We start from the raw sequence: 27,450 nt of genomic DNA on the forward strand, positions 1-27,450 counted from the left end.
GCTCTCGCATGCTCAGGACTGCCCTCCAAACCGAAACCGGGAGTACAGCGCTGCTACCTGGACTTTGGCTGTCACCTATAGAATTAGCCCGGAACAATTGAAACTTTCTGTGTGGTTCTTTGCAGCAGCTCTGAGTCAAAACCGGCGATGGATGGGGGCCAGGCACTCTGCACTCCGTCTCTCTGGATCCCTGGATCCGATTCTTCTGCGGCAGTCAGCGCGGCCGGTTGTGTCTGGGTCCGCGGGCGCGGGTGCACACAGAAGGTATGGGAAGGTTCTCGGCTGCGAGGGCAGAAGGAGTCCGGGCTCCCACACCAGATAAAAACCCAGCCAGGCCGGTCCCGGCTCGAGAGACAGCGAAAGAACAGCAGCGCCGAGCAGTACCAGCTTCCGCCACCTCGAGCATCTGAGTCCTCTTCCAATCTGAGAGCTAGAAGCCATGCCTGTCCCTAGGGAAGTGGCAACTTGAAGATCAACTTCTTGTTCGAAGATGTGGGCTTCTGCACGTCCATTACTCGTGCCCACTTTGAGGAACTGTGTTCAGACCTTTTCTGTACCCCCCTGGAGCCCGTGGAAGATGACCCTGAGCGATGCCAAGCTGACCAAGGCCCAAAACCATGAGGTCATCCTGGTGGGTGGTTCTACCCGCATCTCTAAGATGCAGAAGCGTCTATAAGACTTCTTCAACGTCCAGGAGCTGAAAAAGAACACCGGCCTGATGAGGCCGTGGCCCCTGGGGCTGCTGTGTTGGTGGTTGTGTTGATGGAAGACCATTGTGAGAAGGTGCAGGATCTCCTCCTGCTGGATGTCGCTCCCTTGTTTGTCTCTGGGGTTGGAGACGGTGAGGTGATGACCACATTAAAACGACGGAGTGCCACCATCCCTGCCAAACAGACCCAAACCTTACTCTGCCCACCAGCCTGGGGTTCTCAGGTGAATGAGGGTGAGAGGTTTGTAACAAAGAGCAGCAACCTGTTCTGTAGCATTCCTCCTGCTCCACGTGGAGTTCCCTAGGTCGAAGTAAATGTTGACATAAATGCCAGTGGTTTCCTAAGTGCTTCTGCCACCGAAAGGAGTACAGGAAAGGCTAACAAGATCACCATCACTCACGACAAGGGCCAGCTCAGCAAGGAGGAGGTACAGAGGATGGTTCATGCGTCTGAACAACACAAGGCTGAGAGTGAGGTTCAGAGGGACAGAGTGGCTGCGGAAAACTTTCTGGAAGTTCGTGTCTCCCACGTAAAGAGTTGCTTGCAGGAAGATAGCCATAAGGACGAGATTCCGGAAGAGGACAGATGCAAAGGGCAAGACAAGTGTCAGGAAATCCTGGACTGGGTAGAGCACAACCAGGTGGCAGGCAAGGAGAGGACGCTAGCGCAGAGCTGCTGCCCCATCTTTATGCGGCATCTGGTGTTCCTAGGGGTAACAATACTGGGCCTCAAGCTTGCCACGAGAGGCCTAGTACTGACCCCATCATTGAGGAAGTTGATCGATTGACCTGCCATGATAAGTCATCTATGTCTGTAAGGGCTGGACTTATGGGTCTTCTAGACTTTTCTATAATCCCACTTTGTAACTTCAGAGGTGAATCGGGGTATCTTGCCCTGGCAACTGGGAGCTTTTTTTTTTTTTCATTATGTTTTATAATTGAGGTCTGTGCTATTTGATTTTTTTTTTTTAAAGTCCACTTCTTGCCAGGCATGATGGTGCATGCCTTTAATCCCAGCACTTGGGAGACTGAAGTAGGATTATCTCTGAGTGTGGGGCCATTCCGGTCTACATACAAGTTCTAGGGCATCTAGGACTATGTGAAGGGGCCCTGTCTCAAAAAATAAACAAACAAATAGACAAATTCTCTTCTCCCATTAAAAAAACAAAACAAAAGAGATTTTGTTATGTGTGGCCACTGCCTTCATCTATATTTCATTTAATTTGTAATTGCATGAATTGAACTTTGTTATGTGCAATATAGTTGTGGTTCTAATAAACTTTGAAATAAAGTCCTACTTTGTTTTTATTCCAACCAGTTGAGTAGATGATGAGGCTCAGCTTTCAGAAGCATTTTTGGAGTAGATGTTGCAGGAGGGTTGTGAAGGAAACCCACAAGGCTACATACAAGATATCTTTCTTTTAAATTCATTTGTATTTTTAAAGGGTTCATTTTTGAAAAGCTGGGCGGTGGAGGAGCACCGCTTTAATCCTGGCACTTGGGAGGCAGAGGGAGGTGGACTTCCATGAGTTTGGATTTGAGGTCAGCCTGGGCAACAGAGCGAGTTCCAGGACAGTCAAGTCTACACAGAGAAACCTTGTCTCAAAAAGCCCCCCAAAATGCTTCACTTTCATTATTTTTTAATTGTGTGTGGAGGGGACAGGGGAATGGTGCCCTTGGAGGTCCGAGGTATGGGATCCCCTGGAGCAGGAGTTACAAACAGTTGTGAGCCACCTGATGTGGAATGGGAAACCCAAACTCAGGTCTTCTGTAGCAGCAACATGCACTCTTAGCTGCACCAGACCTCCAGCCTTTAAAATATATTTTTTAGATTTGTATAGAAAATAATGAGCTGTATTATGGCATCTTCACACGTCCATGCCGTTCTGCTTTCTTCTCCCTCATTGCTCCCCAACTCTCCTTCCTTACGCCCCCGTCCCTCCAGCTCGTTCTTTTTCTTCTCTAGTTACTTCCCCTTCTGCTTTAGTACATTATTTCATTACTATTTTGCTTAAGATATTTTCTTCTGCTCTCTTGTTCCCCTTTCAGTTTTGTGGAACGTACATGCACACGCACACGCACACGCACACACCTCATTGTATATAAGGTTTCTATGTGGAGGAGACAGGGTAAATGGAAAATTGTGAGGTGGACGCAGTGAAGGAGCACAGTGGTGTGATCGTGCTGGAAAAGGCCTATGGCTCTTATAGGTGACCCTAAGGTATAACTATAGATTGAAAGTTTAGTTGGTCAGCATTGATCGCACTAATAAATAGTTTATATTATTTTTTGGTTTATTCATTTGTTTTGGTATGTTTTGAGATAGGGTCTCACTATGTTGCCCTGACTGGCCTAGAACTCACTATATAAACCAGGCTGACCCCCAACTCATTTGATCCTCCTGCCTTTGTCTCTAGAGTGCTTCGATTAAAGGCATGGGCCACCAGGCCGGGCCCACGCACATGACTGTTTTTTAAGCAGGCCATTTCATTGTTTTGTTGGAGATAAGACCACCCAAATCTTTAGGTATGGTAGAGTTGGTCTGGGGAGGTAATTCAACTTAGGTTGGTTCTATCTCTGTAAGAGAAATAGAATGGTCCCTTCTGATTTCTGGTGAGGATAACAGAAGAGATGTCAGAGGACAACTTTGTGAAGTTGGTTTGTGAAGTTAGGATAGAGCTCAGGTCATCAGGTTTGTGTGCTGAGTCATCTTACCAACCTCTTATTTAAAGATGAATATTCTAAAGTACAAGGAGGTCAAGCAATTTGTTCAAGATCATACAGTTATTATGGGAACAGAGAGGGGGACTGCTCGACGTAAAGACCCATTCTCAAGTGACTGAAACTGGGAAAATATCCTCCAGCTCAGTCAGGCAAATGACAAGGATAAGCTTGCATGGCTTCAGCACCGTTCAGTCCATTCCACCTCTATCTATCTCCTGAGCAGTGGGATGGCCAACTTCAGAAAGGAAAGTGAGCTTGCCCAGAGCCGTGCTACATTGTATCGTGTCACTTAAGCCCTTTCTGGCAGAGGAGGTTACACTACCAAGCCACTTGTCCCTGGATGTCATTTTTAACTGTGTTGTTTGCCTGCACTTGATCCAAAACCTTTTCAATCTGGCTTTACATTAAAAGCAACTGAGAAGCCGGGGAGTGGTGGCGCACGCCTTTAATCCCAGCACTCGGGAGGCAGAGGCAGGCGGATCTCTGTGAGTTCGAGGCCAGCCTGGTCTACAAGAGCTAGTTCCAGGACAGGCTCTAAAAAAGCTGCAGAGGAAACCCTGTCTCGAAAAACCAAAAAAAGAAAAAAGAAAAAAAAAGCAACTGAAAAAGAAAAGAAAAGGCATTGAAGATAGGCCAAGAAGGACAGAGATGCCTAGAGCACCCCCTTCCTTTCTTTTTAACTTATAACTTTAACCATTTTAACCTATTCTTCCAAAGAGGGATGATGATATAGGGTTTGAATTTCTTAGCATTTCAACAGCAAGCCTTTCCCTTTTAGTTTTGAAAAAAATATGTATTTGTTCTAAAAAAAAAAACCACCTCTGATCCTCCCAAAATGTGTGGTATTAATTGTCTACAGCAAGATTTAAGCAAATTAAATTCTACTCCCCCCCCCCCCCCACACACACACACAGGGTTTCTCTGTAGTTTTGGAGCCTGTCCTGGAACCCACTCTGTACACCAGGCGGCCTCGAACTCAATAGACATCCGCCAATCTCTGGCTACCGAGGGCTGAGATTAAAGGCCGGCACCACCATCACCCAGCCTGCACGCATTTTTAAGTGGCCGTTGGTGGCCGTTGTTGACCATTTTGGTTGACTTTCTTTGTAAGTGTTTCTTATATAATTGGTCATTATCTATCCTTTGGTTGTATGATGCAGTCCTAGGGCCTTTGCATGGCCTTAGGAACTGACCTGACAGGAGGCAACAAGGGAATGAAGAAAAGACAAATACATTCAAATATATGGATACCTAGAAAAGCCAGAGTCAAGTGGATTAGGCTCTCTGATGGAGAACCACAGCACCCAGGCAGCTCAGTGCGCTTATTACATTCAGTTGAGCAGTGAGCACGGTCATTGCATACAGCTGAATAAGGAGGCAGACTTATCTCACTAGGAGTAGTCTCAGGCCTTGAACAACCAGGACAGAGAGCTATGGTGGACATTTTCTGCACACACTGTCAACATTCACACTCAGGAAGGCTTTGCCATCTCTTTGAGCTTCCGTCTCCCATAGCCCTTTGACAGGGCTGTATCCATGGCAACAGCCCGTATTTTTCTCAGGACTTCACTCCATCGGGGCTTTCTCCACTCCCACAGTCTTACTTTGATTATCGTAATCACAACTATGTTTACTCAATTCCTCCAAACAATTAGAACCAACTAAATCAGCATACATGCCATTATTAAGAAATCAAATACTCGGGCTGGAGAGATGGCTCAGAGGTTAAGAGCACTGACTGTGCTTCCAGAGGTCCTGAGTTCAATTCCCAGCAACCACATGGTGGCTCACAGCCATCTATAGTGAGATCTGGTGCCCTCTTCTGACATGCAAGCAAACATGGAAGGAATGTTGTATACATAATAAATAAATAAATCTTTAAAAAAAAAAAAGAAAACAAATACTGCTATGGGCAGTTTCTTACCCTCTCAATTCCTCCTCAGAGGTGATTACTTTCAAGGTTTTTGTTTGTTTGTTTGTTTGCTTGTTCTTGTTTTGCAATAATTTTAGATTAACAGAGGAATTGCAGAGACACTATGGAAAATTACTGCATGTCTGCCCAGCAACTTCTCCTATTGTTAAGATGTTACATCACCACGACACACTTATCAAACTTCAGAAAATGACCTTGGAAAACCACTGCAAGCTGAGCTGTTGACTCTATTCGGGTTTCACTTTTCCTGCCAACACCTCCTTTTTCTGTCTCCGAACTCAGTGTCCAATATCATATTACACTGTCTTACATGCTTCCTAAACTCCTTATACCCTGTGATAGTTTCAGTCTTATTGTTCATGGTCTTGACATTTTTGAGGACAGTTCAGGTATTTTATAAACGATCTCCTAATTTTGATATGTGTGATTTTTTTTTTAAAAAGTGTCATTTTTATTTTGTGCACTTGTGAGTGTCAGACTGAGGAGGCCCCAAAAGGGCACTGTTGGGTTCCTAGAGCTGGAGGTGCGGTTGGTGGGATTTGTCCAATATGGGTACTGGCGACCAAACTCAGGTCCTCTGGAACAACAGCAAGTGCTCTTAACTGCTGAGCCATGTCTCCAGCCCCAGTTGTCTAATTTAAGGATACATTTTTATTAAATTTGTTCTTTTATAGGACATGTTAGTCAGCACTCAAGAGTCAGAGGAGAGGAGGATGCCTGTGGTTTTGAAGCCAGCCTGGTCTAGCTAGCAAGTTCTAGGCCAGCCAGAGCTATAAAGTGAGATTCTATTTATAGATAGATAGATAGATTATTTCACATACATACAGATTATTGGCACCCACATGGTCTCTTATTTTTTTAAACATCTTTTATTTATCTTTTGACAATTAAATACATACATATAATGTATCTTTGTCCTATTGGTTCTGAAGACCCCCCCCTCATGCTTTCCCTCCTCCCATCAACAGCCCCCAGCACACACCCCTTCTAATCTTCGTGTCTTGTCCTCTTTGCTTTTCCTCACTGAGTCTGGTTAGTACAGTCTGCTCAATGTTCTCGTTGGCTTGGTCTTGTTCAGGTACCCACAGTTGCTGTGGGTTCCTGAGAATAGACATGTCATGTCCATAGACATTTTACAGCTTAGCTCCTGTCCTCCAGCTCTTAGATTCTTTCTGCCCCCTTTATCGGTGTTCCCTGAATCTTGGGAGGCCCATACAGATGTTCCATTTCAGGCTGAACACTCACCTGTCACGTATTTTCAGCATTTTTACCAGTTTTGAGTCTCTGCATTAACTGTTGCCCATTGCAGACCAAAGCGTCTCTGGCAAAGTTGAGAGTGGTTTGAATCTATGTATATAAACATAAGTATTTAGAAGGCAGTTTGATACATCTGTAGTGATATTTCCTTTATATTTTAATAAATAAAGCCTGAAGACCAGAACGCAAAACAGCAACACTAGTCAGCCATACAGGCCAGGCAGTGGTGGCACACACCTTTAAATCCCAGCAGTCACACTAGTTAGCCGTAGAGGCAGGGTGGGGATGGTGCACGCCTTTAATCCCAGCACTAGAGAGGAATATAAGGTGGGATGGGACAGGAACTCGCTCTCTTTCAGTCTGGAGATTTCATAGAGGTAAGAGCTCTCTAGTGGCTTGGCTGCTGTGCTTTTCTGATCTTAATGTTGAACTGCAATATCTGTCTCTGGGTTTTTCACATCTGTTTAGTAACAGCCGTAATAGGTCCTCCTAGGGACTTAAAACCCTAAGTCGTGGGCTTTAACCAGGTTTACAGTACCAGGAATGCATTTCCTATAGAGCAGGCCTCAAATCCAATCTAAAAGTGGTTGGTCACCCCCATAACCTTCATGCTATTATCGTACCAGTGGGCACCTCTCTTTTTATCTCTCTCTCTCTCTCTCTCTCTCTCTCTCTCTCTATCTATTTTTTAATTAAATCACTGCTTGGGTCATTAGCTCTAGCTTCTTTTTTTCTTTTTTTAATTGATTTTTATTGAACTCTACATTTTTCTCTGCTCCCCTCCCTCCCTCTCCCCTCCCCCTTTCAATCCTCCCCCAAGGTCCCCATGCTCCCAGTTTACTCAGGAGATCTTGTCTTTTCCTACTTTCTACTTCCCATATAGATTAGATCTGTGTAAGTCTCTCTTAGTGTCCTCATTGTTATCTAAGTTCTCTAAGATTGTGGTTTGTAGGCTGGCTTTCTTTGCTTTATGTTTAAAAACCACCTATGAGTTAATACATGTGATACTTGTCTTTCTGTGACTGGGTTACCTCACTCAAAATAACATTTTCTAGCTCCATCCATTTTCCTGCAAAATTCAAGCTCTCATTATTTTCTTCTGCTGTGTAGTACTCCATTATGTAAATGTACCACATTTTCCTTATCCATTCTTCAGTCGAGAGGCATTTAGGTTGTTTCCAGGTTCTGGCTATAACAAACAAAGCTGCTATGAACATAGTTGAGCACATGTCCTTGTGGCACAATTCTTTTTAAACAGAACTTATTTTAACTGTGTGTGCATGTATATCTGTGTGTCCTTATGGCCTGAATAACACCTCCTAGCAACACGAAAGTTAGCCATCAGGGAGGAAATTGCTGATCAGTTCAAAGTTGCTCTTTCTATGCCTTGAAGCTATAGCATGCTGTGTCTTCAGCAATGGAGTCCTACGTATATAGCATGGTGGGCAACCAAGTGGGCTGGCAACGGCCTCTGGGCCCTCTCTAATAATTCACAGAGAGGGAGTCTACCCTTGACACTGTGGTTTTCCGTTAACAACTTGTGCCTTCTGGGGGAAGTAGATTTTTTTCCCCTGACATGACCGACACTTTTGTGGAGAATAACACAGAAAGGAAAGTACTCAAGCAGTCGCATTATAACATTGGGTACATTGTACATCAATTGACTAACCATAGGTGATGCTACTTTTAATTTTTGGTTCCTGCTCCGTTTAAGAATTTTCTGACATGTTTAATATCTATCTATTTTCTTACTGTGTTCTTCTGAAAATGCACTGCTTTAATTTTTTTTAAACATAGTAACTTCATATCCTTTAAATATTGTAATACAGAATTGACATATTGTAAATGCTTAAATGATACAGGGTACAAAGTAGCCTTCTGAGAAGCAAGGGAAAGGCCCTTCTAGGTCAACATTATCCTGGGAAAAGGATAGGCCAGATCTTCTGAAACTTTAATATGCATTCCAATTACCTGGGTATCTTGTAAGGGGCAGTCAGCAGGCCTGAGACAGAATCTGAATTCAGAATTTCTAATGAGTAGACTACAAATTCTTATATCCACTTTATTTGGAAGGGAATTAAGACTCAGAAAGACTGAAAACATTTTTAAGAGTCATAGTCTGGTCAGTGATAGAGAATATGGCTATGTCTGGCAAACTTTAATTAACTACTCTAAAGCTGTACCCATCCTCACAGTTACAGTCAACTTCTTAACAGCTTTCCCCTCTTGTCAAGAAATCCCCCGCCCCATTAAGCTTCTCTGAAAACAGAAAGTGCTTTCTTTGTGATCTTCTAAAAAAAGGATGTCATGAAGACATGAGTTTTCTCGGTTCTGCTGTATGAAATAGCAAGCACATCCACTTAAATAGCAAATCTACTTAATTAGAATTGGTGGTAGGGTAGGGCAAGACGATAATTTCATGCTTACAAAAGTGGTGACATCAGCATTGGAAGAGTTGGGATAATTGTAACAAATTAATGGATAGGGGTCGTGGAATTGTTTACAATTCTTTTTTCCAAAACATACGCTGCGCAGTCATGATAGGAATAAAATTCGATGTTGTCAGAAGTGGGATTCGAACCCACGCCTCCAGGGGAGACTGCGACCTGAACGCAGCGCCTTAGACCGCTCGGCCATCCTGACATCCGGTAGAAATTCTTTCCATACTTTCCTATAAGCTTATAAAAACTGGTGACGCACCCATTACCTGTGTTCGTTTGTCTATGATTTCAAATAAAAAGAAGAGGGAACTTCCCCGGAGCGCTTCTACAAAGCAGAAGAAGTGAAAGCGGGTCACAGGTCTTTCGTACCTCCTACTTCCTCATCACTTTAAACTTTCCATCTCCATCACTTCTGGGAACCTTTCGATCGCCTCTCGCCCGGGCCGAGTCAGTCCGGGGAGGTTCTCCTACTGGTCAGTTCTCCTCCCCACCTTCGGTCCTAAATCGTCTAACCGAACCGGTGCCGGCTGGACTCTGGGTACTTCCTGGTGGAGCTAATTGGGTGCGGAGCCCCGAGCTGGGAGTGTCGGACTGTGAGCAGCTGAGAAGCAGAGAAAGTGGCTTCTGCCAGAGTTTTCTCACAGAACCGGCTTTAAAGGTTACAGAAACTGACTCAAACCTTGTATTAGAGAGACCAGAGGGAGCCAGAGGTCACGTTGCGTTGGTGGTATAGTGGTGAGCATAGCTGCCTTCCAAGCAGTTGACCCGGGTTCGATTCCCGGCCAACGCATACCTACCCATTTTGTTTTCCTTCAGTTTATTTATGTGTGACACGGTTCACACAACGTTCTATTTTACATCTTTGAATGAAACGAACCCCGCCAAGTTTGGGCCGGACTGGGCTCCTGAAGTTACCTTATCTTTTCTGTTTTGAGTCTGTGATCTCTTGTCAGAATTTCAGATTCGCATAGGCCTCCGTTTCCGAGAGGCTCATACAGTAGGAGTGAGTTCTTGAGTGTTTTATTTAAAACTGGCCGGTGCGTGTAAGAATCGCAATTTAAAAATTTGATTTTAATTGAACTAATCGAAATCAGTATTTAATGGGGTCATTTAACTAAATGACTATTCATTTTGGATATTGAAGAACTTTTAAGCAGGGGACAGGCATATGTGCGTTTTTGATTTGTATATTTTTATGAAATTTACATAAATACTATCTGCTCTTCCTATTAAACACATTCCAGGCTTTGAAGACTAAGAAAAAGATAATCTAATTTTTTTTACATGATAATTTTGATTACATGTCGAAATCATATTTTGAATGTATGAGGCTGAATAGAATTTATTAAACTTATCATGTCTTTGTTACTGGTTAAGTTTGTTCTTTGATAACTTCACATGTGTATACGACTTGTTTACGTTCACCTCGCGCCTTCTTTTATTTTCCTCACTCTTGATTCCTCCTTTTCCCTTCAATCCCTTTTTTCACTTTTCCGTTTTGTTTTGTGACCCACTGATTTTAATGAGGAGCCTGTTTCTTTCTACTGTTTAATCTTGCTGTTAGAAAATTGGCAGATACAAGAAATTTTCACATTACCTTTGTTTTCTACTGTGCTCATCTAGACAATAAAAACAAAATTTTACTTTTAAGGGTGCACCGATTGCTGAAACATAGTTTTCTTGAGCAGCTACTTTAAAAGGCTTAGTGTAGTTGTCCTCGTTAGTATAGTGGTGAGTATCCCCGCCTGTCACGCGGGAGACCGGGGTTCGATTCCCCGACGGGGAGACTAGTTAGATGTGTTTTTATCCCTTCCATCAATTTTTGGTCAGCCTTCCTATTAAAGAGGGATAATCACTTTTAAAAATACAAGGCTTAGATTTGAAGACCTTGTCTCTAACCAAATTAGTAGGAAAGGGGCAGCAACCCTTCAGTAGGTGCAGTTACTTAACCCTGCCTGTCGCTAGGGTTCAGACGTTTTCACACTTCCCAAAACACTGTACTTCACCATAGGGAGGTGGCAGCAGGGGCTAGACCAAGTTTTCAAGTCCGAAGTCCTTACCCCTGCAGGCGACCACACAAGAACAGAAGTGTCCTCTCTGAACTTAGCGCAGAAGGAGCGCTGGTCTGAATGAAAATCGGGAGGCTTGTCTTTTGTTTTAATGTTGGTTGTTTAAAACTACTAAGAAAAAGTTGCTTTGGGGGAAATAATTTTTTTTTCCCACTTAACTTGTTTTAATGTTTCTTCACAAATGGTGAAAATACTAAAGTACAGACAAGGAATAATCACAATGTTGTGGCCAACATTATAAATATGGAATTATAAATTTAAAACATTTTCTGGTTTAAAAAATAAATCTGGTCGTCAATGCAGGGAAATAATTTGATTGCTTTGTCAAGACTGTTTTCTGCATTTATACATTGGATCCATGATCGCTGAGATCCTTTTCAGTATTAAAGTCCCGCAAAACACACTCCCTCACCAGGAAGAATGTGATTTGTACAGTCAAACAGCTTCCCAAACTCAGCTCTCTGACCTCAAACTGTTCAATCTAGTAAAGCCCCAATTTCATCATTCGTTTTCATTGCTTTCTTGTGTTAAACGACATAACTACACCATAATTTCGTTAACAAATTTCTTATTTCAGAGCATTTATGTTATTTCCAGTGGATTTTCCCCTATCTCTTCTGGTAGGGCTTTTTCTCTCTGTCTCTTCCTCCCCCCCTCTCCTTTATTGTCTCTCTCTTCCTCTCCCCCATGCACGTGTGTTAATTATATCTATTTTAAATGGTTGTTTTGAGTGTAAATGATTACATGTGTAAAAGAACCTGGTTATGTAATATATGTTCATATGCTCATTTTGAAAAAAATATACATTTGTTTTCCGGTAATACATACCCCTTGCAGAAAAAATGTGAACAAACAGATAAAAGGCACCCCACTCTCACCGTGCAGGAACTATCTGTTCATGCTTTGCTGGCTATTTCTCTGGCATTTATTCTTCCAGGGCTGGGAATAGAGCCCAGGATCTCCTGCACACTCTGTGCTTAGTTATATACATCTTGGGCTAGATCCCTTGGGCTTTTGGGGGTGGGGTGGGGTGGGGGCGGGGCGGGGCATATTTTGAAAATAAAGTTGGTATAAAACTGTGCGTATTGCTAGCTTTTAGATAAGACTAGTTTTTAGAGCTACCTTGACTTCATGGTGGAGTTAGAGACGATTACAGAGTTCTTCTTCTTCTTCTTCTTCTTTTTTTTTTTTTTTTTTTTTTGGTTTTTCGAGACAGGGTTTCTCTGCAGCTTTAGAGCTTGTCCTGGAGCTAGCTCTTGTAGACCAGGCTGGTCTCGAACTCACAGAGATCCGCCTGCCTCTGCCTCCCGAGTGCTGGGATTAAAGGTACAGAGTTCTTCTATACACACATATAGACTCTCCCACTAGCTCCAGCTGGCACCCGAGTTTCCTTAGTCCACTCAGTGTCGTACATTGCCCAAATTCGGACGGATGTATAATGATGTTTTAAAAAATCTGCTTGACTTTTTAATTTAGAATTGTTCTATTTCTACAGATATTAAATATTAGCCTAAAACATGCTCCCCATCATTTCGCTGTGTTGTGCTGTAGAGCCACAGCACAGTTTCTTCACGTTTATGCTGTTCCCAGTGTTTTCCTGCTGTCTGTGCTGTGTGGGATCTGGGCCTTTCACATGCACTGTTCACCGTGGCGCCCCTGGCATCCCCCCAGCTCCTGTCCGGTTCAGGAGGCAGGCAGGGACCTGAGAGGTGGTTTTGTTTTAGTTTAGTTTTCGAAACTGACTTCCCCTCATGTGACTCTCCTTTCTGGGATTTACTCCTTCAAGCTTTGGCCTTTAAAATATTGAGTGAAGACTTAGTATCTGTCATCTCTACCATATACAAACCACTTATTAGAATGACACCTGTAATTAGGTTAAGGCTTCATGAAACGGTGCAATGTGTAGTTAAGCCGTGGGGCGTGCTGTGCGTCCTGATGCGTTGGCATGGCATGGCACTGGGGCAATAGCTGAGAGCTTACATCTCGAGTCACAAACAAAACCCAGAGAAAGCTCTGGGAACAGCCTTTTGAAATCTCAAAGCCCACCCCCATCAATGACACACGCCCTCCGACAAGGCCACACATCCTAATTCTCCCCAAACAGTTCCACCAATTGGGATCAAGCGCTCAAATATATGAGCTTGTGGGGCCCATTTCCACTTAGACCTCCACAAAGTGCCAAAACAATTTCAATGGAAAGGTCATGTAGCAATTATATACATATATATGTATACACACACACACACACATACACACACACACACATATACATATGTGTATAATCACAACATATAAATATATACATGCATAATTTCTGCACATAAGGTATCTATGTTTTTATGAAATCTTTGAAAATATTGACCTCCACTTAAACTGAATCTCTGTATTAACGAAAGATGCCACAGAAACACACACAAGGAGGTACTAGTGTGTGGAGGCTCCAGGGAACTCCTGAAACCTGGGCAGTCCAGAAAATGGCTCATTAGACCCCAGCCCTGATGAGGACCCTTAAACTGAAGGCAGTAAAATAAGGGGAACACGCCCTTTGATATTCGTTTGCAGGCGTGTCATTGTTAACGTCCTTAAGTTGCAAGAATTTTAAAATTTCCTGTTTCGCCTGGGTGACTCACGCTCCAGTAGACTTCAAAACCGTCGGTGTGATTTGTTCTTAAGAACCCTTAGTACTTTTTGCCAGGCATGCCTGGAAACGCGGTTACTGTGTTAAAAATAATAAGTTAATGTATCAGTACTTACGCACGCACATTTGCATGCGTAAATTATCTAGACCAGTAACGTTTCTGAGCAAAACCAAAAGAATTCCCAAACTCAGAGAGCGTCCATTTTGGATTTCCTAAAGGCTCTCGGTTCGTTCATCGTCCTGTGCTCCGCTATCCTCAGCTTCGGTGGATAGAACCCCGACCTGCTGCTTATGAAACAGCGGCAGGTGCCCTTCCTTACCGTATTTACGGTAGGGTGCCACCAGTTTCGACTTCAATTTCAAGCACAAATTTTGGCAGATGCAGACGACCAATATATTCTTTAGTGAACTGACTTGACAGCCAGGACAGGAGCCACCTGTCTCTGTGGCGCAATCGGTTAGCGCGTTCGGCTGTTAACCGAAAGGTTGGTGGTTCGAGCCCACCCAGGGACGGAAGTCTTTTTGTGTACCTCACGAGATTCTAGGAATCTGTCCTACAAGGAACCCAACGCTAGCTAGCTGCTAGCTACCTTCCTCTGCTAACCGCAAGGAGCTTTGTATTTGTGGTTAAAAAACTCCTCGGCCTACCTGTTTTGCTCTTTTCGCGGTTAAGGTTGCAGTTTCACTGTAGAAATTACATCTGAAAGCTGATTACTCCGGGAGTTTGGACTTTCAATGCTAATGGTCCGAAGACTTCTTTATCTGTACTGAGGAAACTGAGTTTTCCCTCGCATTTTCTTGCTCCCGAATCCCTCCGTGGCTGTCACTTGTCACTCCTTACTTCCTCCTTAATCTCGGCATCATCTGCTAGGAGCACGACGGGTTCCCCTTTTCAGTTAATTTTCAGCTCCGGTAGCCGCCCCCAGAATCTGTTAACTGCGCACCCGATCGGCGTGAACTCCTTCAATACCATCTCTTTAGCTCGGACAGCAAGGTTTTAGAGCGAGTGGCCTTCAGAATCCCCTTTCTCCCTCACTACCTCCTCTCACCCAAGTAGAACACCTCCTAAATTCGCAGTTTGGCTTTTAAATCGTCGACCTGGACTCCCAACTTCTTTCTCTTTTGCCCAGCAAACTTCCTTTTTCATGCTCTCACCCAGAATGAACCTTTTCTGCCGGTTTCTCCACTCTCCCGCTACCTGCTTGTTCTGCTGGCTAGAATCAGAGCTTCCAGATCCAGGATGAAACTGAGTTGTTCACGTGATCTTTTCAGCACCTACTCTCACTGCTGGCACATTGTAGGCGAGGAAGGCCAGCACACGAGACATTTTACGACCCTGGGACCCAACTTGGTCTTGGTTTATGTGAACACACACTCTTGCTATAATGCGACAGGCACACTAGTCCCGCCCCCTGAATGATGGCACACGTGTCCGGCTCCAAACAACGCTCGGAGCAAACTCAGAACCCTCCGGGCCCCAACCTGCACTGGGCTGGCTATACATACTCCATCTCTGAAAAATAACTTGTCTCCCCACCCAGGACAACAATCAAAATTAGACCGTTTCTATTATTCAAGGGTATGCTCAATAGGCCTGAATTGAAGAGCGGAAGAATCCGTCCAGCCTGAATTGGTTTGGGGTGCATGTCCTTTAGCGATCTTTTAGGGAAGCTCTCCTATTTGCCGTCTTACGCTTAGGCACAATAGGGATAGCATATGACTAAAATCAGATGATTCTGGGAAAGGACATAGAAACAGAAACGCTGGTTTTTATAGTCTCGGTGCCTTTTCTAATTTTTACTAAGACGACTTTCTTTGGTCAGCAGAACTGTCCTCACCTTCTGACCATTCCTTTGTGGGAACTTGTGGTGGTCTCTTCCCTATTCAGATCCTGAGCTACCTGTATGTGTTCACTCGGCACAACCCTGGCTATTTGCTGCTTCTTTTCAACCCTAACTCACCCCCACAATGGCCTAGAATTGACCGATGCTCTAGAGCCACACATGAAGATACTTCAATATGACATGTTCTGAGACCATTCCAGTTCCGGTGGAGACTCCCCTGAACAGCTCAAGCCGAGGACACACATGCAGCTTCTTATTAACTCAGTCGTGGCTCTTGGACTAGGAAGATAACCTTATCCCGGGCTCAGATGGTGATTTCTCCCTGGGCTTCCCTAGGCTCCCCTGTTATTTCATTCTTTTTTTTTTTTTTTTGTTTTTTTTTTTTTTTGTTTTTCGAGACAGGGTTTCTCTGTAGCTTTGGAGCCTGTCCTGGAACTAGCTCTTGTAGACCAGGTTGGTCTCGAACTCACAGAGATCCGCCTGCCTCTGCCTCCCGAGTGCTGGGATTAAAGGCGTGAGCTACCACCGCCCGGCTTATTTCATTCTTTTTAAGATTCATTTTATTTTATGTGTATGTGTGTTCTGACCGCACACATATGCACACCATGTTTGTGTTTGGTGCCTGGTGCCGGTGAACCACGCTGAGGGCTCTGGGAATCAAGTCCAGGGCCTCTGCAAGAACAGTAAATGTCCTTAACTGACGAGTCAGCTCTCCAGCTCCTTCCCCTGCTCTTTACAATTAGAAAAAAATGATTTGACATGGAGCTGGAGAGAAGACTCCGTGGTTAAGAGCGCTTCTTGCAGAAGCACTGGATTCAGTGCCCAGCACCCACATGGTGGCTAACAACCATCTGAAACTCCATTCTAGTGGATCTGACTCCCTCTTTCTGACCTCTGAAAACACCAGACACATATATGGTGTGGATACATACAAGAAGGCAAAATACTCATACACATAAAAATAAATAAATCCAAATATATATACTGCTCTTCCAAATAAGAAGCATGGCACACCACGTCCCCAAAGTCAGAACACTGAGCTCTGAAATAATGTGAGTAGACGGTAGCTGGCTTGTTTGTTCTTTCCGTGACTCCTTTAGTGTGATTCTTCCTCATAGAGACCCTGGTGGTATGAGCGCTCATTATCCAATCCGAGGTAGGGTACTAAACAATCACAGTTGATATGTTTCCACTATATGAGTGGCTGTCACCACGCAATAAAGCAGATGCTGTTCCCCGAAGCTCTCTCCAGAGTGGTTCATGCCCTTTACCAACCCCCAGGCATTGCTGTCTTGTCAGGGAACGCCCCAGTTAGGGTGGCAATTCTCACCCTCTGCTACCTTGGTTCATTCCTTCCCACTCCCACTGAAGCCTCTCTTCTTCTGAAAGAGTTTCTCCCTCTAACTTTCTTTTGTGCTTTGCTTGCTTGTTTCCCACTGAGTTTAATAATTTGGGTGACTTGCATGCGAACAGGTAGTAGGTTATCTAGTGGAACAGGGGGAATTTACAGAGGATCCACTATTGAAGAAAGGGACTCCATCCTCCCTCCAGAAATCATCAACTGGCTCTGGCCTCCCCTCCCCCAGCTCCCAGCTCTTTACCTTATCAGTTCAGCTGCACTGCCTAGGTCCCCTGGACTTCCCACACTCTGCAAGAAGTCTGGGGGCTCCATGAAGGTAAGCAGGCCTGAGGAAGAGATGCAGACAGCTCTCCCACTACCTGTAGCAGTCATTCACGTTTCTACAGAAGTTTATTAGGGAACAATTGCTAAGCATGAAAAGGGTCACCACCCAGAGCCCAGGCTGCTGCTTCGCTATGAGTGAATGCTTGGAACCGAAAACGTGTAAAACTCTGAAGCATCACTTCTCCGGAGGGCAGCTACGTACTCACTGGGGCTTCACTGTCGGCTCTCGAAGATCTGAAGCTTTTCTTTTCCTCAGAGGTGGTCCTTTAGAGACAAAAAGAAAACCGGGTTGTGGGAGGGGCCTTTGTTTGTCGTGTTCCTGCTGCTCAATGCATGTTGCCCGATGTCGATGAGGTGGCGAGTTCACGGAGAGGTCCGTAGGTACTACCTCACCGCTCTTACCCCCCCCCCCCCCCCCACGAGATAAGGGCTCACTTGTCCTCGGGTTCCTTGCTCCAGTGCAACTCGGGCTCCTCATAGTCTGCCACTGGCCTCCGAAGACCCCTCTGCACAGAGAAATACAGCACTGTGTCTACTGCAAACAAGAGTCCTATCAGCAGGCAGAAAGTGATTTGAGGCCACAGTAAAGAGGTGGATGAAGATATCGGACCTAGTAGGGAAAATAGAGAGATGAAGAAGATGACTCTCATTAAGGCAGAGATTTGGAATAAACAGTGAGGTCGACACTACCAGGCCGTGTTCCTCCTGATGCCTGCCGGGAATCAGGTAGGGGGAATCGATGGGAGAGCCTGGGCCAGTTCTTTGCCCCCTTGCACTGAATCTCCATCCTAGTGTGACCTAGGTGGGAGCTCAGCAGGCCACACATATAGGCACTGCTTCTGCTTGTTCAGTGGTGACACAACAGGGGGTTGCTTGGCGAGGTAAGTTGCCTACAGGAGTCATGTGACAGCCGTGAAGTTGTCATGTTGCTGTCGTCTAGAAAGAAGACTGATTTGTGTATTTTATTTTATTTTATTATTTATTCTCTCTCATTTTCTCTCAGTTAATTTTTAAAGACAGGGTCTCATTATATAGCCCTGACTGTTCTGGAACTCACTATATAAACCAGACTGTCCTCAAACTCAGAGATATCGACCTGCCTCTGCTTTCCTGAGTGCTGCGATTAAAGATGTGCGCCACCAAGTCCAGCTCAATACTTTCCCTATTTAGACATTTTTAATTTTAATTTTATGTGTACCAGTTTCATGTCTGGTGCTCGCAGAGGCCAGAAAAGGGTATTAGGTCCCATGGAACCGGAGTTGCAATTGTGAGTCACCATGTAGGTGCTGGGAGTCAAACCCAGGATCCCTGGAAGAGCATTCAGTGCTCGCAACCATTAAGCAGTCTCTCTAGCTCTGGGTTCAATATTTTTCAATTAAAAATTGCATGCACATGGGGTGTGTGTGTGTGTGTGTGTGTGCGTGTGCGCGCTTGTATGCTTGTGCATTTGTGTCTCTGTGTGTGCACTTGTGTATGTATGCATGGGTATAAGTGAGTGTGTATGTGTTTGAGTGTGTGTGTGTGTTTATGTTCATGCATATGGAGATCAGAGGACAACCTTGGGTATTATCCTCATAAATGCTGTTCACAGCTGGGCAGTGGAGGTGCATGCCTTTAATCCTAGCACTTGGGAGGCAGAGGCAGGTGAATCTCTATGAGTTCAAGGCCAGCCTGGTCTACAGAGCTAGTTCTAGGATTGCCAGGACTACACAGAGAAACCCTGTTTTGAAAAAACCAAAGAGAAAGAGAGAGAGAGAGAGAGAGAGAGAGAGAGAGAGAGAGAGAGAGAGAGAGAGAAAGAGAGAGAGAAATGCTCGCTTCCTTTAGACCATGTTTTGGTGAGTTTTTACTCTCAATATGACACAACCTAGGGTCACAAGGAAGAGGGAACCTCAGTTGAGTAATTGCCCAAGTCAGAACGTCTGTGAGAAAATGTCTGGATTGATGATCGATGTAGGAAGGCCAGCCTACTATGGGCAACACCGTTCCTAGGCAGGCATCCCTATACAGACACCATTCCTAGGTAGATAAACTATACCTATAAACAAGCTGAGTACAAGCCAGAGAGCAAGGAACTCTGCAGTGTTCTTCCATGGTTTCTGCTTCAGTTCTTGCTTGTGTTTCTGCTGTGACTTCCCTAAACGATGAACTATGCTAGAAGTATAAGCTGAGATAAACCCTTTCCTCCTCCAAGTTATTTTTGGTCATTTATCACAACAATGGGAAGCAAACCATAAGTCTCTCATTGGCCTGGAGTTCACCACTTGGGTAACTGGGAGTGCCCCAGGGTCCCTGGTCTCTACCTGCTCAGTGTCAGGATTAATGTGCTACCACCCACACCTGGCATAGTTTCCTGGCTCTAGGGCTCTGCTCCAGGCCCCGTGTTTGTGATCACTTTAATATGAACTGAGCTAGCTGCCTAGCTCTAGTTGTGCTTGTTTGTTTGTTTGAAACTCTGTGGCCCTGGCTGGCTTGAAACCCACCTCCAATTCACAGAGATCCACTTGCCTCTACCTCAGAGTGTTAGGGTTAAAGGCATGTGCCACCATGCCTAGCCCAGTTTTAATCTTAATTTTTATGTATGTGTGTGTCTGAGTGAATGTATTTTTATTTTTATGTATGTGTGTGTGTGTGTGTCTGGGTGTACGTATTCACCACATTCATGCAGTGCCCTGGCAGGTGAAGAGAGGCATTAGAGTCCATGGAACTGGAGTTGTAGATGGTTGTGAGAGACCATGCGAGTGCCTGGAATTGAACTCAGGTCCTCTGCAAAAGCAGATAGTGCTCTTAACTGCTGAGCCATCTCTCCAGCCTCTTAATTTTAAATTTTGATATAGTTTTAAACTATGAACAAATTTACCTTAGTAACATAAGGAACTCTCAAATGACTTTTACTTAGATTCATTCTCTCATTGTTTACATTTGACTTTTTTCCCTCATTATTTGGTCTTTACCACCTTTCATGGTGGTTTGAAGGAAAATGGTCCCCAGAGGTTTATATATTTGAATGAGCCTAGTTGTTGTTCCCTAGTTGGTGGAACTATTCTGGGGAAGATTCATAGGTATTCATAGTGAGGTATGTCCACACTAGGCAGAGTCTCTCGTGCTCTCTGCCTGCTATGTGGAAGATAGCTAGTGGAGAAGATATGGTTCTCAGCCTACTACTCTAGTGCCACACCTGCGGCCATGCTCCCCGTCACGATGGTCATGGACTTGCCCTCTGAAACTGTGAGCAAACTGCCAATGACATGCCTTCTTTTATAAGTGACTTTGGTCATGGTGTCTCTTCTTGGCAATATAAAAGTAACTAAGACAGCTTTTGAGAGTACAATAGGTCCTCCTTGTCTGTGCCAGATTAAGAGTAAACAAAAATTGGCAAAGGCCAGCAAAGGCTCTCGCTGCCAATCCTGACCACATTAGTTAGCTCATCAACTCTCAGGACTCAGGTGGTGCAACGAGAGAACTGAGTCCTAAAAGTTGCCTTCTGGCCTCCACAAGCTCACTGTGGCATGTGCACACAGACATGCACATATATGCACACACACACACACACAAATAACAGTAATAATAACAGATGATAATAATAATGAAAACCCTAGCACACTGTAAAAGCTTCCGAAGAGCTCTCACCTCTTACAATGATTCTCAAGGCCTCTGAAGACTTGTTATTCCGTCCAATTATCCCCCTGCAGAAGTAGGAGCCACTGTGATTTTGCATAGCGTTTGGAATGTATAATTCAGAGTTCTGGTGGAAATACTTCTTGCCTTTGCCGTTCTGTAAATAGGTGACCTTATATACAGGTCTGTTTTTCCAGCTGTGGCAGTTCAGCCGAATGGAGTCCCCCTCCTGGAATTCAGGCCGCTGAGTGGTTTGAAGCAACAGCCAGCCTGAAAGACAGATGGGGGTCTTAGAGGGGGAGCAGACGCGGAGTGCAAATCTCTTCTGAAGGGGATGCTCTGAACCATTCAATCCTGGATGCAATGGAAAACCAGACTGAGAGAGAACTGTCCTACACTGCGCCTCAGATCACACCATGACCTTTTGTTTAAGGAAGAAAAGGGACACACACACACACACACACACACACACACACACACGAATGAAAAACTAAGAATGAAGGAGGTGAGAAGCAAAGTTGATGATGTCTGCAGGGTCCCTATATGCTGGGCTCACATTTTGTTTGGCAGCTAATAAGGACTCACAGCGTTTCTAAACGAAAGGGTAAATGTTACATTTAAAAATGGTTTTCTAGGGGCTGTAGAGATGCTGCTCGCTGCTCTTCCAGAGGTCCCAAGTTCAATTCCCAGCAACCACATGGTGGCTCACAACCATCTATATAATGCATTCTGGTACCCTCTTCTCATACATGCAGGCAGAACACTGCATACATAATAAATAAAAAATGGCTTTCTAGCTGGGTGGTGGCGGCACATGCCTTCAATCCCCGAAAGGCAGAGGCAGGCAGATCTCTGTGAGTTCAAGACCAGCCTGGTCTACAAGAGTTAGTTCCAGGACAGACTCCAAAGCTAAAGAGAAACTCTGCCTCAAAAAAACCAAAACAAAACAAGAAAAAACAAAAAAAACTAAGTAGGAGGGTAGTGAGGGGAGGAAGAGAGGGAGACCATGACTGAACATGGCTTTCAAGGGAGAAATGACCCTGCTCTCACATCACCTTTAGTAATCAGACTCCACAGAGAAAATGTGACACCAAGGTGGGAGGGTAATTGGGGAAATAAAAATTATATGTTGGATAAGCACTGAGGGCAGGTGCAAACACTGATGCTTGAAGATTAACAGGAGTTACTTCTTATTGATTTTTGAAATACAACCCTAATGATGTTTATAGTAAGAACAAAGCAAAATATTTGGTGGCTTTTAAATTTGACTGCTCAGTGCTAAACAAAATTGGTAGAACATTTTGGTGAAGATTCTTTACCAGGAAGACTTGCCAAACAAAGGGCAATTTCTAATATTTAATAAGGTAGGTCATTTATCAGTGAAGACAGTATACAAGAAGCAGAGGCAAGAAAAACAGGAGTTTAAGACTAGCCTAGACTCCACAGAGAGTTCCAGGCAACTCTGAACTACATTGTACTTATTATTAAAGAAATGCTCCCAAATAAACAAGATATATTGGTTATCAAAAATATCAAAAGTCTATTTAGCTTCTTTTTTCAGCTAAGGGATGCATTTTGATTAGCATAAGATTGTGACCGTCATGGATGTAGTTTGATATGCTTTGCTACAATGGCTCAGGGAATATTCTTGTTTTATCTGCCTTGCCGTGACATAGCTAATACACCGACAGATGCTTATTCAGCAAACATGTGACAGGCATTTTACACTAGGGATTTTCAGATGGCGAAGGTGCATGGTTCCTAATCTCGTGGAACCTACAGTCTAGAGCTTAGAAACATGTACGCTCCAAAGCATTACACGGCAGTGTGGTAAGTTCTAGAATGGGCTAAGAGAAAGGGAAGGTAGAACCAATGAGATTAGAATAATAATAATAAAAATCCTACCCAAAGAAAGTCCAGAGCATGAGCGTAAGGCAAACTGGCCCCAAAAGACAATCTGGGGCTTCCCCGGTGAACTTAGTGCTCACAGTGGTGGCCTCATAGAGGTCTTGTTAACAAGATGTCCAAAGCCCATTTCAGGAGCAAAGTTGAGGCAGATTAATAACCCTTAGCCTTGAGATTTATTTTCTTTCCTCTTTTTAACTTTCATTTTTATTTTTAGGTGGGGTCTCACTATATATCTCTGGCTGTTCTGAAACTCACTATGTAGACCAGACTCACAGAGATCCTCCTGTCTCTGACTCCTGAGTGCTGGGATCAGAAGCATGAGCCACCCTGCCTGATCCTTGATTTTTCTTTTTTTTTTTTTTTTTAAAGTATGTGTGTGCATGTGTGCGTGCATGCGTGTGTGCATGCGTGTGTGTGTGTGTGGTGTATGTGTGCATGCCACATCACATTTGTAGAGATCAAAGGGCAACTTACAGGAGTGGCTTCTTTCCTTCCACCCTGTGGTTTCTGGGAACAGAATTCAGGCTTAGCAGTCTTAGCAGCCAGCATCTTTACCACCGAGCCACCTCCTTAACCCTGAGACTTGATTTTTCCTGTTGCCTCCTCCCATTAATTCGCTTCATTCATAGCCATCTCTCACCCAACAAGATAGTTAATATTCCTTCTTGAGCCTCTGCCGGGTGAGAACCGTGCTGTCCGGGTGGTCTGGTTAGAGGCAAAGGAGCCACAAAAGCCAGCTGTTTGAGAGGCCCAATTCAATGAAACCGCACTGTAGATCCACTTCTGGGTCACCTTCTTCCCCTCCGGGCCTCTCCACCAACTCACACTGCACAAGTGGCACAGCCGTGTACACAGTGCAAAACTGGCGGAATCTGATGCGGTGCCACGCATACCGGGAGAGACCTACGCCTGGAAAAGCCAGTCCTCTTACCGGCTTGTGATACCAGGATGCTGCTAACTGACACAGACATGTTCATCCTATGATAAATGTAGATGAGTGTGTAGACACTCCACACAGCCGTGCTGAGAACTCTAGAGCCTCAGACCCACGGGAAGATGACAAGGACTTCGAGGGACAGCCTGAGTGTAGATGCTGACCAGTGTGTGCGGGAAATGTCCACCATAGCCCTCCCCACCCCCGGATGCTTATGGCCTGAAGATAGCTTCAGAGACTGTCTCTAAACCTGCCCCCGTGACCATCTGTGTACAACAAGAACCCTGCCTCCTTGTTTATCTGTATGTAACAACCCAGATTTCTTGTTCAGTTGTGTGTAGTAACTCCACTCCCTGTTCTGCTGTATATGACAAACAAGCTACATATAACAACCACGTGAGTTCCAGCATGGCATTGGTGGGAAGATAGTACAGACAGACACTAAGTGCTGCGGTCACAGACGGTGAAAGATCTGAAATCGAGGAGGACCGGGTCTAATAGCTAAGATCCTAAGAAGAAATTCATCGGTCTAACTAAAGAGTGTTATGGAGCATGCCCCGACCTCAGAGCACCTGCCTGTGTTGTATGTATTCTATGAAAATGCCCATTCCTGCAATCGTTCCACGTCACCATCCTGTCTGCACCACATGACAGGTTTGGATGCTCTGCTTAGGGCTTACTTACAGTGATAACTACAGTTCTGCTCACATCTGATGGGACACATATCATCCCGCTTCCTTATTAACCCAAACCGCAGGGCTTTCTCCAAGTGATTCAGGGCCCTTCTTTCCCCTCAACTCACCTGTACGGACTTCTAGGTTCACCGGGTCACTGAGCGTCGAGAGGGCTGTCTGACACTTGTATTCTCCACTGTCCTTCACTCTGGCCGTACTAATGACATAGGTGGCGTGCTGGTGTGGGATGAGGCTCCCATTATGGAACCACTTGGTAGAATTGTCCTCAGGGGAGTAGGGGGCCTGGCACCTGAGGGTCACACTGTCGTCCTCGAGTACCCTGACCCATTTAGGGTCTAGGATCACCACAGCCTTTTGGAAACCTGATGAGAGAAGGTAGAGTAAGAACTCAGATGAGTGGGCCTGTCACTGACACTCCCAGGGCAAACACAGGCAGAGTGAACAAACCCACAGTGCTCTCCAGCCATCTATGACTCACTCTTAGGGCATCTAGGCAGGGAGGCACTTGACCCCATTTTGACACTTTCTGTAGTTGGAGAAAAACCAGCCGGAGAGACGAGAGACGTAAGGCTGATCCCAGCTGTGTTAGGGAATTGCTCCTAGCCCCCAGACATGCCAGACACCACACAGCAATCCTTTCCCAACTTTCCATGGCCTTTGTGTGTGCCACACTCAATCAGTCTAAGACCCTGAAGCAAACTCACCAGCTCGAATGCCAGAGGAAACTGCAAGGGAAAAGAAAAGCATGCATCAGGTGTTGAGCAGGGTGGCTCCCTCCCACCTGTACTGCAGGAAACTCAAATCTTAGTTTTTGGACATTGTTCCCTTTATCCTGTTCCTCATTAAAACTGTTGGGTTAAAAGTAAAGATTGCATTGCCCTCAATCAAGCCACAGAAACCACTTTGAACCCAAGCCCCACCTGGAAAGAGAGGAAACAAAAAGGGAAGCCTGGGATGTCAGACGGGAAGACCCAAAGCGCAGGAATCGCCTGGTCCTTGCTCTTTGATTTCCACCTAGGGAAATGGAGACCCAGATGGGTGAACTCACAGTCTGCTCCTGATGAAGCACAGGTCAAAGCCAGGATGCTGCTTATCTAACAATCTGTCCTAGGAGTTAAATCTGGGCCTGGCCTGAAAAGAGGAGAGGTCTCTGCTGAACACAGACCACCCGAAGCTTACCTTCATCCAGACTGAGCCCCACTTACCTATGAGTAGCAGAGCTGTCGGTAGTAGTCGTGGACACATGCTGCCGGACTGTGCAGAAAATGTCACCACAGATATCCGGAACCCTTAAGGGCCTATTTGACTAGAAGAGAGGAAGTAAATAGCTTTTCCCCAACCTTCCCCAACCCCCATCATCACCCCCACCCCGTCTCTCTCACTAGTTTTATTTTCCAGAAAGAGCATCTGATTCCTAAAACAAACTCTGATGAGAGAGCCCTGTGGCAGGGCAGGAGCAGGAGGGAGAGCTCCCGGAGAAGATACCAAGAGGGATGGGCCCACTTGTTCTGTGGATGTCACAGTTTAGCAACTGGGCGACACGCACAGAATCTATCAGAGGTACTTTTGGCAGTCTCAGGGCACCCAGGGCCAAGAATGGGACAGCATGACCTGGTGATGGCCTTCACAGCAAGGGTCATGTCCCGGGGTCCCTTGGCTCTCTCCTGCCTGGTCCACAAACAGACCAGGGTCTGACTGTGTGTGTGTGTGTGTGTGTGTGTGTGTGTGTGTGTGTACATGTGTGTTTATATTTAAAATAGTAATTTAAACTTTTCAATTCACTAGTAACCCTTTTCAATATTATCTCAACCTACATTTTCTTTCAAAATGTCCACCCCTGGGATATATAATCTGAAGGAGTTACCAGCTTCTTAGTGTGAATCTGAACACTAAATGATCATTGTGTTGTTGTTATTGTTGTTGTTTTGTGTTTTTGAAGAAAATCACACAGGAAGGAGTGCTCTGGAAAGAGAAAATGGTGGTAGGCTGGGAGACTCACAGAGAAGTGGGCACGCCAGGAGAGGACAAGAGCTCCTTAGAGGTGGTTTTCCCCTGTATGGTTCCACTGGTTGTAGAAAGAAATCGGCCAGAATCCCAAGCATACATTCTTCTCTTATGGAAAAACCAAGGTGAAGGCATGAGCTTTGAGGGCTTGGCCACTGGTTTGGGGATGAAACAGCAGCTACTGGCGCTGAACCCCAAACCTTGTTGCTGCTGTCACGGTAAAGTATGCAGTAAGGACTGAAGGAAGTGGGGGGCTCCCCTATTTGATATGCCACCATCTTTTTTGACACCACTCTCAGGGCATTATCTTTTTCTATTGAGCTTGAAAGGGGACCAGAGGTTCCAGTCCACGACCGCTTGGTGCCGTGTGCCAAACCTGTGGGGAGGCAGGACACTGTGACGGCAGGAACATGTAGCAGAGGAGGTTGCTCAGCTCATGGCTACCGTTAAACAGACAGCTGGGTTAGGCGTTCTATGTTTGCTCTAATGTGGCTGTGGCTGTGCTTACCACAGTAGCTCAGGGTCACTATATCTTTAACCATTCTCTGGGTTTGGGCTGGTTTATAGGTCACAAGGCCAGAGTGCCAGGCTCCTCAACAGAAAACATGGAGGGAGGAACAGGAAGTGGTAAGATTGGTTAACATCTTCTGATTCCCACCTCCTCCCTAGCAATAGTCACACATCGTTCTCCCTCACCCCCTTCTTAGCAAAGCTAAGTGTTTGACAATCACACCAACTCAACCCCCAGACTAAAAGAAATCAAATGGCACTGTTTGGTAGGGCAGTTCCCCCAGGGGGTTCCTAGGACTCTAGGCAGCAATCACCTGACTTAGGGGAGCAATTCAAGCAGGGCAAGTGAGGGTTAGCAAGGGTTGAGTGGAGTAGGGGCTGCTAAGGGGGGCCTGCTGACCCCTGCTTTGGGCTAAGGCCCTCTCTACTCCAGAACCATAGAGCAATCACTTCTCAGGTTTTTGCTTGTGGATAGAGCTTGT

General features: G+C 45.1%; 2 protein-coding genes and 4 non-coding genes across 6 annotated transcripts; 4 read left to right on the forward strand and 2 right to left on the reverse strand.

The window, feature by feature from the left end:
• The first annotated feature begins 147 nt into the window (after positions 1–147).
• Hspa6 (heat shock protein family A (Hsp70) member 6) lies at positions 148–17,372 on the forward strand. Its single transcript, XM_042054006.1, is given in 6 exon segments — positions 148–264; positions 454–576; positions 578–707; positions 710–1,402; positions 1,405–1,584; positions 17,089–17,372. Coding segments are annotated over 6 exon segments (1,527 nt in total).
• Positions 9,184–9,266, reverse strand: Trnal-cag. Its single transcript has one exon. It is a non-coding gene; the product is annotated as a tRNA-Leu (tRNA).
• Positions 9,783–9,854, forward strand: Trnag-ucc. The gene has a single exon. It is a non-coding gene; the product is annotated as a tRNA-Gly (tRNA).
• Positions 10,779–10,850, forward strand: Trnad-guc. Its single transcript has one exon. It is a non-coding gene; the product is annotated as a tRNA-Asp (tRNA).
• Positions 14,211–14,284, forward strand: Trnan-guu. Its single transcript has one exon. It is a non-coding gene; the product is annotated as a tRNA-Asn (tRNA).
• LOC119827206 (low affinity immunoglobulin gamma Fc region receptor IV-like) lies at positions 17,347–25,742 on the reverse strand. Its single transcript, XM_038348622.1, has 6 exons — positions 25,660–25,742; positions 25,159–25,179; positions 24,562–24,816; positions 20,930–21,187; positions 17,735–17,909; positions 17,347–17,563 (listed from the first exon to the last, which is right to left on the reverse strand). Exons 1-6 carry the CDS (start codon positions 25,697–25,699, stop codon positions 17,494–17,496), a joined length of 819 nt encoding a protein of 272 aa, XP_038204550.1. The 5' UTR covers positions 25,700–25,742; the 3' UTR covers positions 17,347–17,493.
• Between the last annotated feature and the right edge of the window lie 1,708 nt (positions 25,743–27,450).

The sequence above is a fragment of the Arvicola amphibius genome, chromosome 12 (genome assembly GCF_903992535.2).
Source record: "Arvicola amphibius chromosome 12, mArvAmp1.2, whole genome shotgun sequence".
Classification (NCBI taxonomy): domain Eukaryota; kingdom Metazoa; phylum Chordata; class Mammalia; order Rodentia; family Cricetidae; genus Arvicola; species Arvicola amphibius.